Raw genomic sequence first — 22,825 nt, 5'->3', positions numbered from 1 at the left:
CCTTGGCTGTTTGGTCATCTGACTGTCTCTTTCCTATCTCTGGGTTTGGTCACATTCCTCCCCCTTCATCACACGGGCTATAGTCACAATCTGTGCTCTTTCCCTTAATTTCGTATCTTGAATGTTTTCCCAGTTCACTCTTCATCTCTTTCTTCCTCTCTTCTGTTCTAATTTCATCACTGTACCTCTTAGCTTCCCACGTTATCTCCTATCCTGTCCACCTGCAGGGTCATATTTCCTCTCCCAAACCCAAGAACTGACTTTCTCTTTCTAAGAGTGCTGTTTAGTGTCTCATATTTAACTTCTCCATTTTAGAGGTAACTTACACTGGTTTCTATGACTCTTAACAAAGTCTATGAACCAACATTTATATTTTAACACCACTGTTCTCACCACAATTATAAGGAAATACACTGAAAGTCTCCAAAGGCCTCATGAAAATGTTAATGTGCTGCAGGCACATTACGTCTGCATCTCAGGAGGATTATTGCTCCAGAAGGTCACCGGGAGAAGAGGCACCTCGGGCAGAGTCTGCCACCAAGTGGAGTGAAGGGCAGGCATCTTAGCTCTTACCTCCTGCAAAGCCACCCTTCCAGTGGCTCTGAAAACTCAGTGATCATCTGATTTTTGAGAGGAGGCAAAGAACTATTTTGAATAGTTTCAATAACTGGGTTGCTTAACTCACCTCCATTCCTCAGAAAACTGCCCCTCACATCAACAATCATTTTGTGAATATAATGATGTCTCTGGCATCTACAATGTCATTATTGATACACAAGTAATCAACAGTCCTGTGAGTGAGCCTTCATGCATGACTCATGTTTGGCAATTATATAGCTTTACCTTCATTCAACATAGTGTACAGGTTCAGAGTCTTGGTTTTTGGTCCAAATTGCCTAGGTTCAAATCCTAACTCTGCCATTTATTAACTGTGTGACCTTAGGCAAGTTACTTACCTTATCTGTGTCATAGTTTCCTCATCTATAAGATGGATATATGAACAATACCTGCATCACGTGGTTGTTGTAACAACTAAATAAGTTAAAATATAAAGCACCTGGCACTGAGCCAGCACTCAACAAATGTTACTGTAGCTACAAGAACCTACGGAGTGGTGGGTGCAAAGGTAACAGACGAAAAAAAGTTTGAACTGAACAAAGACAGACTTTGGAATACACAGAGCTTTCTGGAACTTGAAACATTAAGAAAATCAAATACTTTTGCACATTTTCCCCACTCTATCCTTTATCTGAGAAGAGCAAAAGTAGAGTATATGCATTTAAATCCTTAAGGGTTGGGTCTGCACCTGGAAAACTAAATAAATATTTCATGTAACATTTTCATTGGAGGTCTAGCAGAAGCTGTAAAAGACAGTCTAAAGTTTCAGATATCTGCATTATTACATGCATGTGTGTGTGTGAGTGGGTGTGTGTGGGGGGAGTATGCTGTGAGTGTATTTTTGAAGCTGTGTAAATAAGCCCTACCTCAAAAGCCAAAATCACTGGAAATAAGGAAAACCAGGGATATAAAAAATGACACAATTTTTAAAAACTAGTGAAAATACAAAATATTCTTATACAAAAATGGAAGAAAGTGAACCAGGAGCATTTTAGCTTACTACAATAATATTCGTTCTTCAGCAACTTAATGAGCTTCAAGTATAAAATTAATAGATGAATTTAACAGATGTGTAGTTTCACTTCAATCCTGACTAAAGAACAATGTGAAAAGTACTAATGAAAATGGATTCTCTTTTATTTATGATTAGGATTTTCAATGCTCAATTATCTCTAAATATTCAAAGAAAATACTCCAAATTGTAAGCTAGCACACCTGAATAATCGGCTCTGATGTACAGAGTTTCCAGGAACACAAGCATCACTAATATCTAGCAAGTGATTAAACAAAAACCATTTTATAACAAATGATAGATACGCAAAGCAAAGCACCATGTGTTTATACAAACTTTATAGGCCAGGAAAAAAGTCACAGGCCAATTAAAGTCCTGACTTTTTATTGTTTGTTTTTCACTTGCGGTCAGATAAAAGGTATATATTATATATTTTATCAGCACTGCAAAAATACTAGTAGGCTTGAATTCATAAACCTGAAAAAAATTGCCACATACAGATTTATTTTACTGCTTTCTAGAAGAAAAACTATTTTACAAATGTGAGTTGGAATTATATGGCATTTTAATCGGCCAGTGGATATTTAAAACCATACTGAATGTGGCCATAGCACCAGTTAAAAAAATAAAGTACTCTTCCTTTTATCTACAGAATACACATTTTAATGTACTCTATCAGGGGACATTCAAAATCTGTGAATGGTAAACGTGGTAGACAGGAGAATCCACATTTACATGCTAGATCAATATAACCACCTTAGTTCTACAGCAGCAGATTTTTATTCGTTATATCTAATTATATGGTTGGTCAGTTTCAGTTCTGACTTCACTGATTACATATTTCTTCTACAACTAGAAGCCACATAAAGTATTTGCATCAAGCGCATAAAAAGCTTCCCAACTCTCATCTGAAGAACCTGTCACTGTTGCCACAAATTGCAAAGATCTGGAAGAAATCCTCTCCACCACACCCAGACAGCCATTTTGCATGTGTAGCTGCAGGACAGCAAAGAACTAAAATCCTTTCTGATATGCTCACAGCAGGCATCTTTACATCAAATATGGATTTTTTCTTTATTGACTACCTTTGGTTAAAAGCATAGGCTGTGGAGATAAGAGCAATAAGATGAAATGCTTAGAGTGACCTTCAGATATGTTGAGGACAACAAAAAATATTCAAATAGATTATGTCTTGGCTTTGTTAAAAATAGACAACTCAGATCCAATTTGAAAATTCTGAATGTGTAAGGCCTCCCTAAAATTCCAGAGAAGATTTGTTTTAGAGCCTCGGTTATCTTTGTTAATATCCCGACTATTCCTGCAGTGTCATGGGGTGGTGATCCAAGAATATCTTATCCAGGGTCCCCCTCTCACCAACTCTCCTTCCCAAAGGGTTTATACTCTTTGGCACAGCCAAATATTCAAGCCGAGTATGCTTCACGTACCAGAAACTGTGAGAATGGCTGCTCATACCTGTACTCTTTCCGCCATCAATAACATCATCTTCACACATTTACATTTACGTGTTTGGGGGTATGATCATCAATGCCATAAAACCGAATCTGTTTTCATACATAACTGGGCAAACAGTTGATCATTTATTCTATTGCATTTCTTTTCTTTTTTTGGTGAGGATGATTGACCCTGAGCTAACATCTATTGCCAATCTCCCTCTTTTGGCTTGAGGAAGATTGTCCCTGAGCTAACATCCATGCCAATCTTCCTCCACTTTTTGTATGTGAGATGCTGCCACAGCAAGGCTTGATGAGCGGTGTGTAGGTCTGTGCCTGGGATCTGAACCCAGGAACCCCGGGCTGCCAAAGCAGAGTGCACAAACTTAACCACTATGTCACCAGGCTGGCCCCTCTATTCCATTTCTTATACTCACTTTAGGCACCCCAACTAAATTCTCTTTTAGTGTCTAGAGGTCAGGCAAGTAGATGCTTAATATTTTTGTGATGAGTAAAATAATCAAGAGTATTAATTATGCAAAATGGAAATCTGGTCCTGAGGCACTTCATTCCCGAACAATCTTCATTTAATGGTGGGAGGGGAACAGTCCCCAAATTCAATTTACTGGTACCATGTCCATCTTACTTTCACTCAAAATAATATAAAATATTCCTAGGATATTTATAGAGCAATAAAAAATTTCCTTTGTTGATACTGGATAAAAGTTAAACTTAAAAGAAAATTATTTTGCCAACTTAGACTGCCTTAATTTATTGAAATCTAGTTTTTTTATCTCAAAGCTTGAACTGCTTTAATATTACCTGTAAGTATATATTTTGCCCTTATTTTTTTAAATGCAGATTTAAACCCCCCCATACATCACTTACTTGTTTAAGTTTCTTTAGATCTTCATCAAGTTCTAAGTTGTCCAAAATAACAGCAACAAACAAACTCAGGAGGATCTATAAAATGGTTAAATAACAATGAAAAAACCCATATGCCATAAGTATCAAAATATTACATTCATAATATATAATATATATCTAAAATATACTGTACATAGAATGCATTAAATGAAAAATAAACATGTAATTGTAAATCATTATACAGGCATTTTAAGGTATTTATCACAAATACATTAAAGGAAATACATATGTTAACTGAAATAAACATTATAAATTTTAATTTGCTGTTTGAAGCTGATTTAAAATGGAAATTAAGAAAGTATTTTTATAATTCAACAATCCCACTTCTGAGACTATAACCAAAGAAAATAATCTGAGGTATGGATGAAAAGCTTAATCTCCAAAGGTGCTTGACGGAAGGTTATTTGTAATAATGAAATACTGGAAATAATAGCTAACCTAACATAAATAGTTAATACAGTTATAGAGATCTCTGTTAGAAAATTCATGCAGCCATTAAAAATTCCCATTGCTGTAGGGGGTCTCCAGGATGGCCCCCAGTGTTCCTCTCACCTCCCGGTGTTCACACTCCTGTGAGTTCCCTCCCACGTTGAATATGGCTGGTCTGTGTAACTGATAGGTTACAGAAATGATCGTGTGTGACTTATGAGGCTAGTTGATAAAACACATTGTGGCTTTCACTTTGCCTTCTCTTGTATCACCCATTCTGGTGGAAGCCAGCTGCCATGTCTTGAGGACACGCAAGGGGCCTTATGGAGAGGCCCGGGTGATGACGACCATGTGGGTGACCTATCTTAGAAATGGATCCTCCAGCCCCAGGAAAGCCTTCAGGTGACTGTAGCCCAGCCAGCATCTTCACTGCAAACCCCTGAGACATTCTGAACTAGAAACACCCAGCTAAGCCTGTCCCAGATTCCTGACCCACAGAAACTATGTAAGATGATAAATGTTTATTGTTGTAAGCTCTTAAATTGTTCACAATTTGTTAATAGCAATAGACAACTAATGCACTCATGAATTTTAATAGTATTGAAAAAATGCTTACAATATTAAATAAGAGTATAGATGGTTGAAGTGTAATTATGTACAAAAAGGAATAATAGAGAAAATTCTAGAAGGAGGTACTTTAGAAATGTTAATGGTGACTGCCTGTGTGAAAAATGGATTTTTCCCCTTTCTTTTGGCATTTCACCATATTCCCCAAATTTAAATTAAAAAGGCATATGCTTCTTTTGGAATGGGTATATAAAGTAAAAGAACGAGAACAACAAAAAAGTAGAATTTTAAAAATATTTTAATTTCTAGTCCCTTTTCAACTTTGAATTCTCTAAAGTCCCACAGTCATTTGACAATCTTTTCATTCCTAATTCATATTCTTCCTTTCAATTTTCCTCTTAACAAATTATTCCCATTTGTTAATATTAGATTGTTAAGCAAGGTAAGAAAGTCCAGGTAATTTTGTCATGACTTTGAAGTACTGGAGAGATTATTATAGAGAAGTTAATGGCTAGCTTTTTTCCAAGTTTAATGTTGATATAACAAGGAAAAGAAAGCCTCCAAATATTACATTTTAACAGGATATGCTTGGCTTGGGACAAGTGCCAGCACCCTTCCTTATACCAGCCTTGTCCTTTGGGATCCTACCAGCACTTAAAGACGATACGGAATGATCTAGACTGTAGATTTTTACTGATGTCACCACACCTGCCACACCATGGGCATCTGGGCACAAACGTATTCAGGCTTACTCTAAACCAGACATTACTCTAAACGGGACATTTCATAGTCCACTCCAAGTTTAGCCCCCTCCCCATGACCTGGACGTTGACCTTGATGTTATCATCAAAAGTAGTGTCAGCAGAGTCTGTCTTCCCTGCAGCCTCACCCCAGGTTCAGAGATGTCCGCCTGAAGGCCCCATGCTGCGAGTACGCACCGGCTCACACCTCTCCTCTCGCTCACTGGGCATCAAGCAGGCACTGCTCTGCGTCCTAATTTAACCAGTTTTCCTATCTCAGATGAAAGGGCAAACACAAATCTAAAAAAAAAAAATAATAATTTTCCCTGACGGAAAAAGGGAAAGCAACTGTTCCCCTCCCTTTTCTTACAGCATTTCCTTTAGAAAACCTGTCTACGTATGTTCTTCCTCTGTCCCTTTGAGATGTATATAAATCTTTTGAAAAGCTAAATGAGACTCATCGGTTTACAACCCAGGAGCAGCACCATGTCTCCCCTTCTCTGCGAGGACCAGGATGGGAGTGGAACTTAGCCACCCGGCTCCATGTTGCAAAGCTATCTGCCTGTCATGGAGATAAGAGTTTGATTTTTCCTTTGGATAAAGGCAACAGTTCCCACAGATGGCCACCCCAATGACCAGGCGAATTTAGGGGGGACTATATCTAACTAGTGGTGCTGTCAAGTCTTACTTGAGGATTTGTTGTTTTCATCTTGAGAACACGTACGTAACGTGGGGACGTGGATAAAAAGGCGAGACTCCTTTCTGTCTTTGTGATCTCGTTAGTGGGTTGCCTGTGAAGCCCGTCACAGTCTGGTTTAGTGCTTATTCAAGAACAAAACTCTTTTCTTTCTCCCCTACCTTGGTGGAGAGGCTTTCTGGTTTGGCAGGAGATCTTATTTTTTATTATTTCCCCAACACCAGACAGACGGCAGGCTACTTAAGGACAGTAAGGTTATGTTATTTGAGTAAATTCAACGAGTAGGTGATGGTACTCCATCCATGTGTCTGACATCACCTGGTGAGGACCACAGTATTGTGCTTACTGATATGAAGTTCACAATAGATTTAAGGGACGTAAGCTGGCAGCCTGGCAGAAAAGAGCATTGTGGTTGGAGACCTTGGTTAGCAAACGGGCTCTGCCAGTCACGAGCTACATGGCAACTACTAGCCCACCGTGAATTTCAGTGGTCTCATCTGTAGAATAGTGAGGCTATGACAATAATAGCTCAACAAATTGCAGCTCTCATTTTTTTGTTTAATCTTCCCCAACAACCCTGGTGTGTAGTATAGCCTATATGAAAATACACAGACATGAACTTAGATATGCCAAGATACAATGATCTCCTTGATATTTCTAGAAATGAATTTAATTTCCATAAGCCCTCCATTTGTGTTGATGGCTGAAAATGGAATCTTGCTACATCAATCCAATTTAGTCCTTTGAATAAATGCTCCTTTACTTTTCAGGGCTGGTCTCAGGTCAAGGATGTGATTGTCATTGGTGTTTGGTCCACTGTGGCCATGTGGTCTGTCCTCTGTCCCTTGTCAGGGGCAGTGATGGCTCTTGCTTTGGGGGCTCTGGGCTTTCTCTCTGCTGATATGGTTACCCCCTAAGTTCCTGCTAAGATCTCTGATTCTCATGACACCCTCTGTGTTAGTTTCCTAGGGCTGCTGGAACAAATTGCATAAGCTTGGTGGCTTAAAACAACACAAATGTATTCTATGACAGTACTGCAGGCCAGAAGCCCAAAATCTAGTTGTCAGCAGGACCATGCTCCCTCCAAAGGCTCCAGGAGAGGACCCTTGCTTACTTCTTCCAGTTTCTAGTGGCTCCAGATGTTCCCTGGCTTGTGGCTGCATCAGTCTAATCTCTGCCTCTGTCTTCACATGGCCTTCTCTTTCTCCCTGTGCCTTGTCCTCATGTATCTCTTAAAAGGACACTTGTTGGGCCTGGCCCTGTGGCTGAGTGGTTAAAGCTCTGTGTGCTTGGCTTCAGTGGCCTGGGTTCTCTGGTTCAGATCCCAGGCACAGACCTACTCCACTCACTGGCCATGCTGTGGTGGTGTCTCTCACACAAAATAGAGGAAGACTGGCACAGACATTAACTCAGGGCTAATCTTTCTCAAGCAAGAAAAAAGAGGAGGATTAGCAACAGATGTTAGTTCAGGGTGAATCTTCCTCAACAACAACAAAAAGACAGTTATCATCGGATTTAGGGCCCACCTGGATAATCCAGGATGATCTCATCTCAAGATTCTTAATTTAATTGCATCTGCAAAGACCCTTTTTCCAAATAAGGTGACATTCCCAGGTTCTGGAGTTAGGATGTGGACCCCCATTCAACCCCCTGTATTCTCTATCTGGTCTCTGGCCTGGGCCATTGTTCCTACAATAGTGTTGTTTCTACACACTGGCTCTCAACTCTCAGGGAAGTTTGGAAGTTCTGCCATGCCAGATGGGAGCTAAGGGAGACTTATTCATGAGGGATCTTTCAGGCCCTCTCTCTTCCTAGATGTCTCAGGCAGCTAACCAACTCTGTTCAGGCTGCCTCTTGTCTGTGGGGGCCCCCAGTAAGGCTATACACCGCCCCAATTTCCGACAAGAAGGGGGTACAAGACAAGTCTTGGATGTCAAAACACATCCAGGTTGGTACAAATAGTGCTGTTGTCCCTGAGGGTGGTGTCCCACCCTACCGTTGAAACACTCTTTGTCTCGCTCATGCTCCATCCCAGAAAACATTCTTATTTCCTCTCAGAAAGGAGGAATGTGAAGGAAAATTGGAACAGGGGTTGGAAGGGAGGCCCACACAAGTGTGATGACTGACAACCAGAAACTAAATCCAGGGTATCACACATTTAGTTCTGTGCCATCTGAGCATTTAGATTTCTGAGAGCTGATCTGGGCAAACGGGTGCAGGTGCATCTCCTGAACATTACTTATTTAAAACTGTGAGGCACTGATAAAGAGCCCAACCATGTGCTACCAAGACATCAAGATACCAGGGAGAAGGATGATTTTGGCAGGAAGAGAATTGTGAGAAAGGCTTTCCAGGTGGCATGAGCAAAGACAGGGCCTTGGGAGCATGTGGCTTATTGGGGGCCTGGTGAACCTGGCTGCCAGGGAGGAGGCTGGGGAGGCCAGAGAGGCAGGACAGAGGGCTGGCAGTTTGCCCAAATGGCACGAAGGGAGGTTGGGAGGTGTGAGGGAGGTTATAATTATCACAAAGTGATGACATTGGATTCTTCTCTGTTAAGTTTTTCCTTTCAAATGTCCTATTTTTTAATGCATGTAATGTAGTTATTTTAAACTGGCTCATTGAAACAGTAACTAGATAGTGTCAAGTGCAGTTTGACAAAGTTATTAAATATATAATGTTTTGTTACTTTATTTTTTAAAAAACAGTAATTTTATCCATTCTTCTTGGAGGAAAGAGAAAAAGCTACTCTCAGAGCAGGACAGAGAATGGACGTGGGATGCTAGCTGCACTTTCTCCTTTTCACGAAGATGAGAGTTTTATTTTCATGGTAGAGAGCAGGCAAGACTTGAAAAGGAGAAGCTTTGGCTTTGCTGGGAACAATGCTGGAGGGGCTCTGCAGTCTGAAAGCCTAACCTTTGCAGAATCCAGACCAGCTGTTAGGAGGGGTTCTGTAACGTAATGTGAGAGAAAACTTAAAGTTTGCTTTAAACAATCATTAAATGTAAGTTCAGTCAACACATATCTTTGAATGCTTAGGCTTCACTGCGTAATTAACAAGACAATGCAATGGCAAAAACAGAAACTGTATTTAAAAATATATGTGGAGGGGCTGGCCCCGTGGCCGAGTGGTTAAGATCGCGCGCTCCGCTGCAGGCGGCCCAGTGTTTCGTTAGTTCGAATCCTGGGCGCAGACATGGCACTGCTCATCAGACCACGCTGAGGCAGCGTCCCACATGCCACAACTAGAAGAACCCACAACGAAGAATACACAACTATGTACCGGGGGGCTTTGGGGAGAAAAAGGAAAAAATAAAATCTTTAAAAAAGAAAAATAAAAAAAAGAAAAAACACTAGTTGGGTCCTTTCTAAAAAAAAAAAAAAAAAAAAAAATATGTGGAGCTTCAGTTTCCTCCCGAAACTCTATTTGGACATGGACTTTGAGCTTGATCTTTTTCGCCATGTTCCTAAAGCATAGGGCACTGTGATAAGGTGACAGCTGGGCACGCAGGGTGAGAGATGACTGAAGGCTGGCTTGGGCTGTCACTTTGGAATGCAAGCAGAAGAAGCAGGGTGAGTCTGCAGCTGATTGTGAGAAGGTGAGAATTACTTTGTAGTTCTTTTCTCAGAGTCTAAGAAGGTGGCACAACCACTGTGATAAAGAAATAGAAGCGAAGGGAGGGTGGCAGCTTGGTTGCCATCATGTTTAATTTACCTTGTAATGAGACATTATTTTCCTACAAACCTGGTGCCAAGGGTATCTGGAAGGAGGCAAAGGCTGACTTGGGTGTCAGCCACTTCCTCCTCAAAAAAGTCATAGGAGTGGGGGACAAATCCTCATTATGAAAGCAAGAACTATTCCTCAGTTCTCTGTGTTTTTTTCATTTGTTTGTCTTGTTTTTATAGAAAGCTGAGGTAACGCTCATTAATAATCTGAACCCATTACATTGACGTCTGAATCTTATTTTCAGTCAATGTTTACCTAGAAGGGCCACATGTGCTGTGCCAAAAGGTTTTCCATAGCCATTAAGTGTGACTCACAGGTTTATATGAAAATGTTATTGATTCAATAGAGAATTTTTACAGGGACTTGCCACACTGAATCACGAGAGCTTCATCATGTGCATGAAACACTAACCTTCACACTTTGCCAGTTCTAAATTATGCAACCAACCAGCTCTGCGTTATTTTTCACATTTTAGATTTATATGATATTTATATTTACAACATGGATGGAATACTATATCACTGTTTTTTTAAAGATATAACTTCAGAGAAAAAAGGCTGATGATATACCCCTTCATTTCCTCTTGAGCTTTGTTAAAGCACATACGTACTTTCAACACAGAGCTATTTCGTTTGTGCAATGCTTTAGAAAAAGGAGATTCATATGTATGTTGTCATGCATTGGCTACTTGCCACTTTTAACAGGTCTGTAATATTCCATTATATTAATATGGATCATAAGTATTCGTTCTACCGCATAATATACAACTGATATAATACATCCACTTCCTTATTTTATGATAAATATTGATACCTGATGAATCACTAATTTCAGCAAAAAAGTAGGGAATAAGTATTAAAGTATTCCATGCATCTAATTCTTTATTTTCCTCAGATTATAATGCCCATTCTCACGATATTTTTACGTTGACAATGCATCCAGTGTGGAAAATGCCACCTATCGGGTCTCTGGAGGCCTCTGAAGTCTCCTTCCTAGGACTGGATGAATGACATAGCAACATACGGGTGGACGTTGACCTTCCAGTTTAGTGGATGTCAAAGCATCCGAGTCCAAGTTCAATATGGCTCCTCCCCCTGTGTTGTAGGAGCTGTTTAGCTACTGTAAATCCTTATGACCCCTCGTCTCTTTAACTCCTCCTCTCACTCCTTACATTCCTGAGAAGGCCCAGATTCATGTGAGTTAAGAGTCTGCTAGGTATTCGCTGTGATTAAATTTCACACATTTAACCATGGACAACTAAACTTGTTTTTCTCCCATTTACCATTTCAGCAAAATTCAGTAAATTACTGAAGCAGTGTGGTGCCAGTATCATTATTTCCTGCAATTTTGTCCTGACATGACCATTCTGTCCAACATACCAGGGTTCTCATGCTCTCTACCTGAGACTCACTTTTGGGTTAGCATGCTTCAGACTGCTGAAAGTTATGGTTTATTTTTACAAGAGGGTGGCCTTACCATTTGAGAATGGGTTTTCTTGGTTGAGAAATTCTCTCTCTGTAGCTTCATATCCTATTTTGTATTCTCTCTAACTCTGCATATAGTCACACCCTGTCCCTACTCCACTCTCCATTTTCATTTCTTCTCTAAAGTTTACTTTTACCATTTTCTTTTCCTTTTTATATAGCTTAAAGATAGCCCTTTAGCTGAAATGTCACCTTTAATCTTATTTCTTTCTCTACCATTAATCTGATTAATCATTTCTATTTTTTATTATGTTCAAGTATACGATAGAAGCACAGCGGGAATCTGGTCAACATCCCATAATCTTGTGTTTTTCCATTTATTTTTTACCATTTATAATCACACTACCCTAAGCTGTCTTGCAGGCTGTGGTTGGAAACAATCTCATTTTTTATCCAGGTCAACAAAAAGTCAAATGTAATCAGAGCAATGTACATTGGGATATGTTCAACGCAGATGCACTTTTAAATGAATTCTATGAAATCAAGTTATTTAATTTACACTTTGGAATGCCCATTTTTGTCAGCAAAATAGGACTATTCTAAGAAAGCTTCCACGACAGAAGCAAAATCAAGAGATTGCTGTGTTAATCTAAGCACTTCAAAGGTAACAAAAAGACTATCCACAATGAACGCTTAATTACATTTTCTCTCTTCCAGTATTCACACCATGGGGCTTTCCTTTGAAACAATAATAAAGGGAAAAAAACTGAGGGGAAAAAAATAGAGTCTTTCAAATGGTTAAGTTTTCCATAGTTCTTATCCCCAAAATCATTGGAAAAAGTGGGGGAAAAGATGAATTTCACAAGTGTTCTGCAAACTGCACTCGGTCAGGACAGAAATACAGCATACATACCTGACAGATGACAGAGATGTTTTAAAAGGACAATAGATAATGGTTATGAATATGCATCTGCTATATACTTAAGCTTGATTTTCATTGTGGGCTGACAAATTGGTGCCCCCAGGGGGCAAAGGAATAGCCTGCTGTTTTTTATTCCAGAACAAACTGCAGCCAAACATTTGTTTTTTTGCTGCTTGGCACATGCCTGTCCCTGAGAAGACTAAATCAGACACTCAGCAGGCTGTGTGGCACCCCCGGCTGGCGCGGATGAAAAACACATCAGAGCTTGCATATTTGTGTGGACTTTGGTTTTTTTTCATTTGAGTTACAATATTTTGTAGCATTTTGCAAAAAACCCACACAATTTAACAAAAATGTTCATGTTAAGGTAAGTTCAAGCCCAAAGACAGGCTACTGGAATAGAGATCTTAACTTCTAAATGCTCAGTGTTCAAGGGCATGCGATGTATATTTAACACAGGCCTATCACCTCCATGCACATATTTATATGTGGGTCCACAAACCATCTTCAGCTGTTTTACTGCTAATATTTTTAATATTTCAGATGAGATAGATCTGGAATGACTGGGAAGCAGATGCTTATTATGTGCCATTGACCACAGAGCAAGCCACAGCATGCCCTCCTGCCTCTGTGACCACTTGCATCATTAGGCTTAGAAGCACAGGTTTATTTGTTTGTTGGTTTGTTGGTTTGTGTTTACTAGTCCTACTTCTGTACTAGCTGCAGGCTCAAAGAGGACTGGGATTAAACTCTGTCCCTCTTTGGGCAGGATGTAGGCTAGTACTTATCCACAGTAGTTGAGATTCAGTGAAACTGCTGAATCAAACTGAGCTAAGTTGATAGAGCCCGTTGCAGAACTGTCAGTCTGCGGATACACAGGAAAAGAAAAACAACTGCTGATCGTGCTCGAAGCAAAATCTCCAGAGGACTGGGGAAATGACTTCAGATGCTAGACGTTTTGGGTAGTATAGAAGTGACAGTCTCAGTTTTAATTTATAAAGTGTTTTCTTTCACTGAATTAACAAGGTCTCATTTTAAAACATTATTCATAAATTTAAGAATCTGAATAGCTGATCTTTTTGCTTTAGACATCATAATCAGAGAAATCAGCTAAATATCTCAAAGCTTTAAAAATCTCACATAAGTCTGGTTGAGAAAAATCGGTTTGAGTTTTATTTGAACAGCGTATTTCGTCTAGCTCATACTATCTGTAAACCATAAGTTGAGATGGGTTAAAGAGCTAAAGGTGAAAGGCAAAAATTTAAAATAGTGGAAGGAGATGGGGAGAACATTTTTATTACCTCAGGGTGGTAAAGAATTTAAGCATGAGTCCAAAATAAATATCGACCATGAAGTGAAAAACTGGTAGTTTTGACCACGTCAAAATACAGCATCAAAAGACACTACAGACAAATTGGAATAACACATATTGCCTAAGAGAGGATATTTGCAACACATATAACAGTCAAGGGATTACTATCCAGAGTATATGTACCATTCTAACAAATGAATTTTAAAAGGACAAACTAGCCTTTAGAAAAATAGGTAAGGCATACAATTCGGTGAGTCACAAAGAAGGTGGCCAATAAACACATTAAGAAGTGCTCCCTTATTAAAAATTATGGAAATGCAAAAATGCAAATTAAGGCAAAGTAATATTACTATTCAACCACAAGACTGTCAAAATCTTAAAAGTCTAACTAGATAACTTAAAAGTCCATCAAGTAGACATGAGAATGTAAAAACACAGGGATTTTCAACCGCTGCCCTTGGAAGGATGAATTGGTGCAGTTTGCCTACAGAGCAGGGGGTTCCCAAATGAAAGGTCCAGACAGTAAATATTTTAGGCTTTGAGGGCCAAGAGGCAACATCGAGGATAATGTAGGTATTTACATAATCATTTAAAAACGCACAAACCATTCTTAGCTCACAGGCTGTAGAAATAAAGCCTGTGGACCAGATTTGGTATGTGGGCATGCAGACCCGTACTACAGAGCCATTTGGGCAGTATCCAGGATCCCAGATTCTACTTTCTGGCATATATCCTAGAGAAACTCTCACACAACTGGATGCAATGTACAAAAGCATTAGTTGCAACATTGTAAGAGAACAACATTGGAAAACAAACTAAATATCCACCAGGAGGGTAACTGATAAACAAATATGGCATATTCAGTCAATGGACTACTATACGATTACATATACTAGTGACCGAATGAGCTTTAAGATAAAATGATTTCAAAACCAATATTTGGTGTAAAGCTTAACTGAGAATATATGCAGAGTTTGAAATCATTTATTCTAAAAATTGCTACTTCTAATGATTTGTAAGGAGAGAAACACATGATCAAAAACAACTTGGCCACAGTGTGGAGTATGGACACACAGTGAGAGAAGTGTGCACACAGACATCTCCCACAGGGAGGCCATTAGTGCACTGGAAAAGTGTTTCTCAAACCGAAAAACTAATATTAATTTTAACAACTAATGGTGTAAAATGATTTTAGATGATAACTTTCAATCAAAAACACTACAGTTTTCAATGGATACATATGTGTGTGGGAAATTACTGCATTTCACTGATTTTAAGATGCACATTTATTTTCACATTTTAACAACTTTGAAATTGGGATGTACCTTATAATCTACATTCGTAGTTAAATTGTTGCTTTTTTTGTTAATATTACACAAAATAAGAGTCTTTTTGTAACTGATAGTATGTTAAATTTAATGAAATATGACATTATCTGGAAGATGGATTCATACCAAATTCATCACAGTCATTGCCTAGGAGAAGGGGTGTGGGGAAAGAACGAAAGACGGGAGAGAGGGACTTGGGCATAAATGATACTTTAAACTGATCAATAATACTTCTATAAGTTAAAAACATGAACTAGCATAAAAAAATTTTAGCATTTATTAATATATAGCTCTAATATACACACACACCATCTTATTTAAACTTAAAGGAACTGTGTTGGTGAAAGCTACAATCATCTTCTTGTACCATGGCTCAACATCCTCAAAAATCCAATCTCAACTCACCCATCCATGGCAACCTTGGACACTAGGTGTTTTTGGGCATTATAATCCTCACTTTCAGTTATAACACAACACAGAGATCAGGGAAGTTGTCTGATTCTTCCAAAGCCACACATCTAGTGACCAGCAGAGCTAGACCCTGAATCTGTATTTTGAAGTCCAGATCTGTACTCTTGTACTCTACCATATTTACCAAACCACCCTTGTTGACTTTTCCATTCTCAGTTGCTTTACAGATTTGAAAAAATTATGAATAAAAGAAGAAATGATTTCAATTTTCAGTTTTAACTTAGGAATACTTTTCGAAAATCACAATGAAAAAAATTATGAGGTGTTTTGGGTAGATACTTAAATCTGTAGAATGAAGGAGTGGAATCAGATATGGGTTTTCAAGCCGTGCTCTGTGAATTCCTGAAGCTCAGGTGAACCTCAGGAGTCCTTGGAAGTGCTTCAGTGTTCCACAATCAACGACACGTTTTTGGCCCAAAAAAGAAAATTTAGACTGCCCAAGATTCAATATTTTATTTCATTATATTAGTGATCCCTGCAGAAGATCACTTGAAAAAAATTACTTTGCCAAATAACTTACTAGGCTAGATCATTTTTCTTCTTGTTTTCATATTGTGTGATACTCCGACTTAAGGATCAAATCTATGTCTGAGTGTGAAAAATCTGCAATGAGGATAGCAAATAATTATATTGTTTTAATAGAAAAACAATTAGATATATTATTCCCATAGATAGATGATTTCAATCCTATCTACCCTACATTTAACCCATGATCAACAGTCTCCAAGCTATCCCATAGTTTTAAAGGAACTCAAACAAATAGTAAGTGCTCAATAAACAGTTGAACTCATGAGTGAGAGAGTGAATGAATGAATGACATAGGCTTAAACGTCCAGTAAGGGAGGATTCCAGGACCTCGGGGCCCAGTGTCCTGCAATTCGGACAGATTCAGCCCTGGAAGCCAGGCCTCGATACCCACTGCTGAATGTTCTTTCCTTTTGTGAATATCGTAAAAGCCCATGTAAAAAGTGTCAAAACTATTTCCATGTGATTCTAATGTTTGAACTCAGGACTTTACGCCACAACACAGTGTACCCCTGTGTACTTTCTGATGGACGTGTCTTAGTTTTGAAAGCCCCTGCCTATAGCAAATGCAACCTCCAACGCGTCTAGTTTCTCAAGCATTTATTTGATTCACAGACATTTAGAATTGAAAGGGACCTTAGAGCTCCTATGTAATTTGTTTTATTTTAGTGACTTTTGGGCAGAGGTTTGATTCCGTGAAGACATTTTCAGTGACAATGCTAAACTTCATAACTTAGGGAAGCAGCAACATGTAGCTGTAAGACCATGGGCTTTGAGACCAGGCTGACCTGGGAACATTCTGGCTCCAACATTTACACTTCACATGTCATTGGGCAAATTACTTAACTCCTCTGAGCCACAGTTTCATCATCTGTAAAGTGGGAATACTTCCGAACTTGGTTGTTTCAAATATTACGAGTAAAGTTGTAAAATACTTGGCCGTTCAATAAACAGTAGCAGGTTTCTTTTAATTTCATGTGTTCCTGATAAAGGGCAACATTTTGGGTCCTTACCTTGGAACTTTTGACATAATATTAGAGCTTAAGTTTGCTTCTTAAATATGCATACATTTATTATATGGAGATACACATTCGGCATTAGAAAGACCTGAGAATTACATCCCTTAGCATGTCATAGGCTGCATTTCGTAACTTTTTTCTTTCTTTTTAATAGAAATATATTGCAGAGAAAAATCTGCTTGTTTGACAGAAGTTGATTTTTCCTGGATTTTTGTCTTTAGTTTTTAGCGTGCTTTTTACAATATTTGCAGCTGTGTGTTTCATTTTTTTCCCATGTGTTTCTTTCAGTCACACATAGCACAAAAACACTGAGCTGATTTCTAATTAACTGACTGCACCCTGAGCTCCCCAGCTTCTGCCTTCAGTTTAATTATAGGTGTGAAGAGAAAGCAGTGAAATTGAAGAATGTGTCTCTGCATAATAAAAAATAACAATAATAATGTAGCTCTGGTTTGATCCTTGGATCAACTAGGGTGTGAATGCTTACAGATGATTAAGTTGGTATGCGAGTGTGGGATTTCCACTTTGTTTTGTCTTGTTTTCCCTCATGCAAACAGTTGTATCTGATGGAGACAACTTTTTGCTTAAATCTGAAACCCAGTTCCTGAAGTAGTTCTTTGATTCATAGAAATTTAGAATGGAAGGGCCCTCATCCAACAGGACTGCACTACGTTCCTTCTCTGACTCTGGTTCTGAAATTGAAAATAGGCCAAAAATCTGTTGATGCTCATCCCATTATGAATTCTAAGATATAACTGAAAAGAAGTGCTAAACTCACCAGTGTGGCAAAGAGATGATAGAGAATGAAATAGATGGCAACCACAGGTGCCCACATGTGTCCCACAGCATTTAGAGTTTGGTCCATTACGTCTACCCATCCTTCCTGGGTAAGGATCTGGAACATGGACATAAATGCCTACAGAGGGAAAGAAGGAAGGTATTAAACACCAGCTTTAGGCTTACACACAATATAAAATTAGTATATGGTGTTTGAGGCCTTCGATGTCAATCTTATAGATTTTTATCTGACTGATCAGAAGAACGGCCTTAATTCAAGAGACGGGAAAAGGCTGAGAACCAAAGCTCTTAAAAGCCTGACACTAACTATTTAGTGTAAAAATTTAAAATAATTACCCTGAATTAAAATTAGTCTTGTCGGTGGTAAATACTGTTGAGCAAATTAGAAAAAACTTCAGGACTTTTGCTTTTTTTTCCGTCTAAGCAAGTGACCTATTTAACACTTCCAGATTACTACGTTTTTTTTTTTTGCTGCTAAGCACAACTTATTTTTATAGTGAATTACATTTGATTGTCTAAAGGAATATGAAATAATTAATTTTACTTTTATAGTACTTATCAAATTATTTCAGTTATATTAAAAACATGAGACTTTTAAAAAAAAGAAATATTTCTAAATCATATTGCTATGCTGAGCAACTTAATAAAGGCAAACACATTTTTCATTATTTTCTTTATTCTCAAGGCACAGAGTCAAGATCATGGAAGAAGCCAAGACCAAAAAAGGAGCATTCCAACGAAATCCAGCCAAGCTAAAAGACTCATACTCTCTCTGCAAAGATCTTCTTCGGTTAGTTCCATTCTTACAAGTTTTTCTTATTATGTGATTATATCTACATCTCTGACTCATTCATCCTGTACGCATTAGTGGTCAATAAATGCTTCTCAAGGAGAATTTATGATGATGTCTGGGGAAAGCTGACAATTAGAAGCTAGTGACTCTTTAGAAATGTCCTTACAGGCTTTAGTACAGTGAAGACCTAAGTTGAATTCTCAGATATTGGCATGCCAAGAAATAAAGCCCAGGATAATACGAAGATGGACTGAGCCCAAGATAAAAGCCAGTAACACTGATAGGATCTTAGAGCCAAAATGGACCCTAAAGATAATCTAATCTGATTCTTTCTTTTTGAAGATAAGGAAAATGAGGCTTAAAGATGATAGGTGATTATCCCAAAGTCACTCTATTAATTGTGGCACTAACAGAAGCAGCACTCAGGCACTACGACTCCAAAGCAAGTCCTTTTCCAAGTATTGTATCCTGTGTTCAGTGAAGTCTTGGGTCTACTACTTCTCAGGCCTCATCACACAGTAAGCTCTCTTAGCAGTTTCCTTTACTAGAGACAATTACATTAACTTTTTTAGAAGTATGACATTCAATGCCCAGCACACAGAGGACCCGTTTGAACAAAGGAGCAATTAATTGTTAGATGAATCCTGAACTGGGAGATAAGTTTTTCCACTTACTCTTTGTCCATGTGTGAAACACTTCTTGAGTTAATTTTTCTATAATCTCATTACCCTACAAAGTGTTTTGTTCATCAAAGTGTGAAGTATGTTGTTACTGATACTTCAACTCAGCATCGCCAAGGACAATATAATACTTTCCTTGCCAGGGCACCTAAGAGAATATTAGCTTTAACTCTTCCTAAAAATACTTCAGAGAATTTCTCAACACATCATTTAACCTCATAAGCATGCCAGAATTTATCACTGAGGGCAATTATTTTTTCCCTGTTTTTTTTTTCTTGTTAAATATTTATTACATCCAAAGGCAAGGAACACAAGTTCCACAGATGGTTCACAGAAAAATATCAGATAGCTGTATTTTTTTCAATGGAGATGTCACCAGTGTGAAAGTGCATGTACATCCTAAAGACTCAACAGCAACAGGAGAAGAGTCAAAACACCTACCAGTATAAAAGAAATTTCACTGGACATGGATTTCTTTTCCCCAAAGTGATAGGAAAGCTTGTGATTAAGTCCAACAGATTTATTCTTGGTACTTACAGACCAAAAATTAAGGTGTACCTTGCAGCTTCCTTGGGCTACTGCCATTAGCTTTCATGAATACTCAGCTGTTATGTATTCCGTAAACGCTCGGGAACGTGGAGCTATGGGATTGTAACATGTTGCTGGGGGATGAGCAATGTGGGCAAAAACACTGGGCTTATCCTCTATGCTTTTCAGAATCTCAGAAGAAAAAACAAATCTCATTTCCACACAATTCAGCCACCAGAAAGTGTGTATTGTGGGATGCTGTGAATTATATTTGAGAGCAAAGCTTTCTGTTACAATACAATTCATGTGTTATAGCTGCTTACGTGAATAAACCAATCAAAGGCAGTGTCATGAATACTTCTATTATAAGCTGAAAATTAATTTGCATTCCGCATGAAGGGTGCCTTATCAGTTTTGCTGAGATTTTATCCAGAAATTTAAATCCCAATGATAGTTTGTTTGAGATTGTGAATCAAGTATACTTACTGACTTATATTGTCTGCAGGATCTGTGTTCCTTAAAGAATCTGCTTAGCTTATTTATTCAAAGACATTAGTGATTACTGAAGGTTTGATGTGTTGGGGATTGAGATGACGAAGACACGGTCTCTTGTGTTAAGGGATTTATAATCAAGAGTGGAAGAAAAAGATGAACATGACCAACTCTAAGTAAAGGAAGAATTAATAAGATGGTGGATAAAAGAAATACGGTAAAGCTATCAAGGAGCAAGTCAGAAGAACCTCTTGGGTGAGTCAAGAACAGTTTGGGGAAAATGATGGCAGCTGACTTTCATGAGGAAGACAAGTAGGATTTAAATGGTGGAGAAGGGAGCGATGACCAAAGGCCTACAGGAAGTTGTTTCTTTTCTCCCAGTTACCTGTTCAGGTGTTACACCATTTTCCTAGCCTGTTGACCTTTATCCCCCCTTCACTGGTTTCCACCTGCTCTTCGCAAATTAAGAAAACTAATCTTGTATCTGTCATATATGTTTAATGTATTTTTGCTTATCCATTTATGTTATTTTTGCAAACATAAGTCCTAAATTTCTATGTGGTCTAATTTGCCATTCCTTTTATTAAAGTTGTTTTTGTTTTGCTTTTAAGTGAGATTTCTCTCACTGCAAGATTAGATATAAATGTACCCATACTTTTATGTAGTAGCTTAACAGTTTCCTTATTTTATTACGTTTAACATCTTGAGCCAGAAATTGCTGTTTTAATCAGTGGAAGTCTGGAATTTATTTTGATTTAAGAAATAAGTAGGAGTTAATCTTATTTTTCTTTTCAATAGATGATCAGTTGATTAAACACAATATAACTGAAAAATCTATCTTTTCTTCACTAATTTGAGAAGTCCCCTTTATCGAATACTGAATGCTCATATGCTTTTGGCTCTATTTCTAGACACTCTATTCTTTTCCATCAATCTATTTCATTTCCAAATTGCCTAACAACTGCACATTTTAACAAGTGGTAGGGTTACTAGCCCCTCCTGATAAGCTTTTGTTTTCAGAATTCTTTTATTTATTTTTATATGTTAATTTCCCCAAAACATCCTCTTGTTTTATTCATTGAGATTACAAAGCAAAACTGATAGGATTCTCAAGTTATCCTCCAATCTTGAAGAAAGGTATACCTTTCCATTTATTAAGTCTTTATTCAAGAGTCTGAACTAAGATTTCTTCTTATATAGTTTCTGCTCATTTCTTGTTAAGCTCATTCTTAATATTACTTTTCAAAATTTTAATTAAGGTGATACTATAAGATTAAAACATTACACAGTAAAGAAACCTGTTGATAGGTTTCTTAACGAATAGCAAGCAATTGCTGTAAGCCTGAATATCTCAGGCCCACTTCCCAGAGGCCAATGTTTTTAACTCTTTGTGTTTTCACTTCTGGTCCCTGTTCAGTATTTCTTGATTTATCCACTTTAGACATAGACTTCTGCTATGATATATGAAGATTTAGTCCAGGCACAACGTCACTCCCCACTTCTCTTGACCACTCCCAGTTTTGTACATAAATCTCTATTACTCATTTCTCAAACTCTGACAGAGTGGCTTGCTGTCTCCCTCTATAAGATGGAGATCTCAGCACCTCTGCTCATCCCACTACCTCCCTCCTCTCTCATTTCCATCTTTAGTCATGCGTTCACTCACGTCCTCAAGTTCAACAATATTTACATTTTGTTTTTAGTCATAATTGGGTCTTCCATGCTTGTCAGTACATTGATAATCAATAGACTGATACTCGATATGTTGACTATGAAAATACTATTCCCTGTTGAGCTGGGTAATGCTCTAGGACAACACTTCCTCTTCCAGGGTCCAACATAACATGCAGGTACTAGAAGGTAAATGTTCAAGGTTAAATGTAGTCTCCTTTCTTACATTCCACTAATTGCTCAGAATCTGGCCCAACTTAATTTACTTTATTTGAATCATCATTTTCTTCTTATACGATTTTTAGTGTAGTTTTGTTTTAGTTGAGATTTTGATTGCTTTTCACATGTTCCATTGGGAAAGGAAATGCATGCTTTCTTCCATCTACCTTGAAGAGTTTCCTGATTCTCACACATTTTACCTATTGTTTGGAATAAATTCCAACTTTACTCTCCTATAGATGTTCTTCTTAGAGCCTTCAATTATCCAGAAACCATTTGATTCTTACTCTCATACATATTTTTCTTGGAGTGTTCTTACTACTTGTTTTAATTTGGACTAATTACTTTCTGGACCTGCTCCAAAGTTGTCAAAACCTTCATTTTTAACTTTCTTATCTAGAACTTTTATTATCTCCAGTATAGTGGAAAGTGATCCCAGAATCTCATCCCCAGTCATTACAGTCCTGTTTAAATTTGT

At 38.1% G+C, this 22,825-nt stretch overlaps 1 protein-coding gene across 1 annotated transcript in view; it reads right to left on the bottom strand.

The window, feature by feature from the left end:
• The window catches only part of NALCN (sodium leak channel, non-selective), a 302,683-nt gene that overhangs the window by 105,562 nt on the left and 174,296 nt on the right, over positions 1-22,825 (bottom strand). The window contains 2 exon segments of the mRNA XM_046664759.1: positions 3,970-4,044; positions 17,945-18,082. Coding sequence (XP_046520715.1) covers positions 3,970-4,044; positions 17,945-18,082 — 213 coding nt within the window.

The sequence above is a fragment of the Equus quagga genome, chromosome 6 (assembly GCF_021613505.1).
Source record: "Equus quagga isolate Etosha38 chromosome 6, UCLA_HA_Equagga_1.0, whole genome shotgun sequence".
Taxonomy (NCBI): domain Eukaryota; kingdom Metazoa; phylum Chordata; class Mammalia; order Perissodactyla; family Equidae; genus Equus; species Equus quagga.
Note: the sequence above shows the minus strand (reverse complement) of the source record. Positions and strands in the feature narration are given on the sequence as shown.